This window comes from Atta colombica, unplaced genomic scaffold (assembly GCF_001594045.1).
Source record: "Atta colombica isolate Treedump-2 unplaced genomic scaffold, Acol1.0 C771628, whole genome shotgun sequence".
NCBI lineage: Eukaryota > Metazoa > Arthropoda > Insecta > Hymenoptera > Formicidae > Atta > Atta colombica.
Genome location: NW_017259116.1, coordinates 1 through 3,616, shown reverse-complemented (window position 1 = coordinate 3,616; position 3,616 = coordinate 1). Strand labels below are relative to the sequence as shown.

The window sequence follows — 3,616 nt, the reverse complement described above, 5'->3', positions numbered from 1 at the left end:
TAAAAAGAATTATTTTTCTATTCAATTTCATGCAAAAATAATGGATTTTTTTTTACTACACCTAATATATATATATATATATATGTACATGTATACACGAGAAAGAAAATAAATATTGTATTAACAGCATTAAACAACAGTTTGAAAAAATCTTGTTAATTCAATGACAGTAACAAATAATTAATTAAAACATTTATTAAAACAAGATCATAACGTATTTGTTTTATTATCATTTATACATGCGCCTCGGTCACAGATGACTCAGAGTGAACTTTTCATTCAAACCATGATATTTGATATTTTGGATATACGTATGCAGGGTATCCCGTAATTTAACGGACAATGCTCGTAAACAGGTAAAGCAGACTAAACTGTATCGAAAAGTTCTCTACCATTTTGCAATTTCGCAAGTTAACAAGATATTAATTACTAAAAATTATTGAATATTTTGGTCTTCAATAATTTTTTTCTCAAATACTATCAATTTTACAGAAAAACTGTAGGAGACTAAAAATTGTTTAGTTTCTTCTTATAAAGTTCTGCGAATTTTTTCAGAATTTTTTCAAAATTTTTTAATATCATATTTTCTCATATTGGTAAAAATAAGAAAATGCAATACTAAAAAGTTGATAAAAAATTCTGAAAAAATTTTTAGACTTCTTGAAAAGAAAATAAACAATTTTTGTCTCTTGCAGTTTTTCTATAAAATTGATAGTATTTGAGAAAAAAATTATTGAACACCAATAATCGACAATTTTTAGTAATTAATATTTTTTTAATTATTGCGAAAATTGCAAAATAGTAGAGGGCTTTTCGACTTAGTCCACTCTGTCCACGAGCGTCCGTCAATTACGAGATACCCTGTATAAATAGACATAAAAGAAATAAATTTTATATTTCTTTTGTCCTATAAAAGAAATATTAGGTGTATTTTTTAATGCCATCTAATGAGAAAAACGCCATGAACTTTTTCCCATACCTAATATAATTATAACATAATTTTTTATATGAATACATAATTATGATACATGATGCATATATTGATGTATTAATTTTCTTTCCGACGTAGATACAGCTTTAGTGTTGTCAACCGTCCAGTTTTTAACCGAACAGTCCAGTTTTGGAGATTTTTGTTTAATATCCAGTTATAAATAAGATATAATCCAGATATAAATAATACAAAATCCAGTTTTACGAATAGTTAATAGTTTTGAAAGTTAATTATTGGTTAATAAAATATATATAATATTTGATCAAAGAAATACACAATGTGATTAAACGATGATGGAAATTTTTTTTTGAGTGATAGCATTGTCTTTTAGCATTTTTTTAGTAGAGAAGACCTTACCAGTGTTATCAGAAGGCTTGTTCTGAATTTGCGAGTTTTATTTTAAAAAATGATAAGGACAAGTTACTTTTTTTATACGCTATCAGAAAAGAATGGATTTTAAGAATGCTGAAATGTAATTATAAAAATAAATAGGATATGTCTACGTCCATACGTTTCTCATCTACTTATAATCTTTCTTCTCAGACAAATATCTCAGATTTTAGAAATGTCCGATTAGTAATCAAAGGAAAATTGGCAATATACAGCACAGATTATTACAACATTCCAGTAATATTGCTGTAAGTTTCTGTGTTGTATGAGTTATATTAATAATTTTTTTATTGTAATTTTTAGCCATTGATATGTTATTTAACAAGTATATAATATATATTCTCTAAATTTCGTGGAGTGAAATCTCACTCGAAGAGACTGAAAATTTAGTCTGTCTTGAAAAAAGAATGAAAATACGACTACTCTTAAAAAATGACAGATTTTTAGAATGAGATTTGCTCTTTTGGAATGAGATTCATTCCAAAGAAATGTAATACCAGAGTAGATAGAATCTCATTCCAAAAAAAAGGAAGAGATTTCATTCCGAAGAATCAATCCCTTTTAAATAAATCGATTACTCTTTTTGACTAGTGCAATTTGAGATGCAGATAATCTTGTCCATCACTTCTGTCAATTCTCAAGACTATAGAATAACTTTACTAATTAATCGTTTGAAATAATAGATTATTAATGCTCATTAAGTTATAATTGACCCGGCAGAACCTGTTAATACTGTCACTGAATTAAATATTTTCAATTAGACTGCTATCGGCTAATGCTGCGAAAACATCATTTTTTTCCGTATATCATTACCTTCGAAGACAGATTCACATGAAAGCATATTCTGCCAAAACATTACGCCGTATTGTCCTTCAGCCATTTTCAACTCGCCTCCATGCTTCTTAAGTAATGCTTTTTTATCAATGAAATCCTTTAAGGAATCCCAATTTGTCCCGTGAAAGTGAATCCGATTGCGAAACTTCTCCTGTGATATACAACGCACATGAACATATTATAAAGATTTTACTAAAAGTTTTAAAATTTTCTAAAAGTTTATTATTACGCAACTTATGAAGGTAAATCATAAGAACGTTATGTAACTTTAAATCATAAGATCGTACCTCCAAGAATGGTTTAAATATTGCAAATGCCATGTTAAAAATGAAGGATTGATTCACAATATGGATACCTTTGAGTCGAGTGGGCATACATCTTTGTATAAAATCTACTAGCATTTTAGCAAAACTTGGTGTGATATACGTCAAATGGCTAAGAGAAAAACCTTCGACGTCTAAAATGATATGCGTACCTGCGATCTAAGAAACAAAAAGTTTCGTAATTATAAGTGCATAACTTCGCATATTTATTTATGTAGCATTAGAAATCACAAATTAAATAGGAATATGCTTTCTCTAAATCGATTCGCTCGATATTTTGTAAAATGATCACTTCAAAATAGTTCTCTTTTTTAAAAAAAAAAGCTATTCTTTACAAAGATATCAATTTAAAATAGTTTCCTTTAGTTAGAAAAATAATTTTTTATAAAATTTTTTATAAATTTTTTATAAAAGTTAATTTAAAATTATCAATTTAAGATTTATTAGATCAATTTAAAAAATTTGCTATTCTCGTTTGGAAAGATCGATTTTTTTTGGAGATCGGAACATCCCTACAATATATGCAAATCTCTCGCTAAAAATTCAAGATTAATTTTAAGTATTAATAAATGCCAATCTATATCTTAAATCTATCAAAGAAATATTTTTTTACCAAACCTGAGTTTTGTATTCCACCATCGCTAGATATAAAATCAATAACATGCCTTTGAAAAAGTCATTGATCGACACCTCCTTCGGTTTCCATCGTTTTCCGGCTTCGACTATTAGCACTCTGCTTCCCTTTTGAGTACGAATCGGCAATGGATATATTAAACCGGCGCAAAGTGCAGTCTTCTGTTTGGTGACCAGCAAATCGGTATATATGTGTGGATAATTTAAGCGGAACCGATAGTATCGTTTTATCTGTTAAGTAAAATATAAATATTTTAGCAATGATATAATAATTACTTAAAAACAATTATTATTATTGTCAAATTTTATAATAAATATAGGGTAGATTGACCATAATAAGGCGAGATTAACATTCGAGAAGTAACAGTGAATTTTATCTTTTTAGATTAATACGTTTTTAAAGTAAATACATATATATTTACAAATATGTATATACATATATATT

General features: G+C 27.2%; 1 protein-coding gene across 1 annotated transcript; it reads right to left on the bottom strand.

Annotated features, from left to right (window-relative positions):
* Positions 1-1,799: 1,799 nt before the first annotated feature.
* On the bottom strand, positions 1,800-3,405 carry LOC108684038 (alpha-tocopherol transfer protein-like; the record flags this gene model as incomplete). Its single annotated transcript, XM_018204231.1, has 3 exons — positions 1,800-2,366; positions 2,503-2,697; positions 3,157-3,405. Coding segments are annotated over 3 exons (657 nt in total), but the record flags the coding sequence as incomplete, so codon positions are not given.
* Between the last annotated feature and the right edge of the window lie 211 nt (positions 3,406-3,616).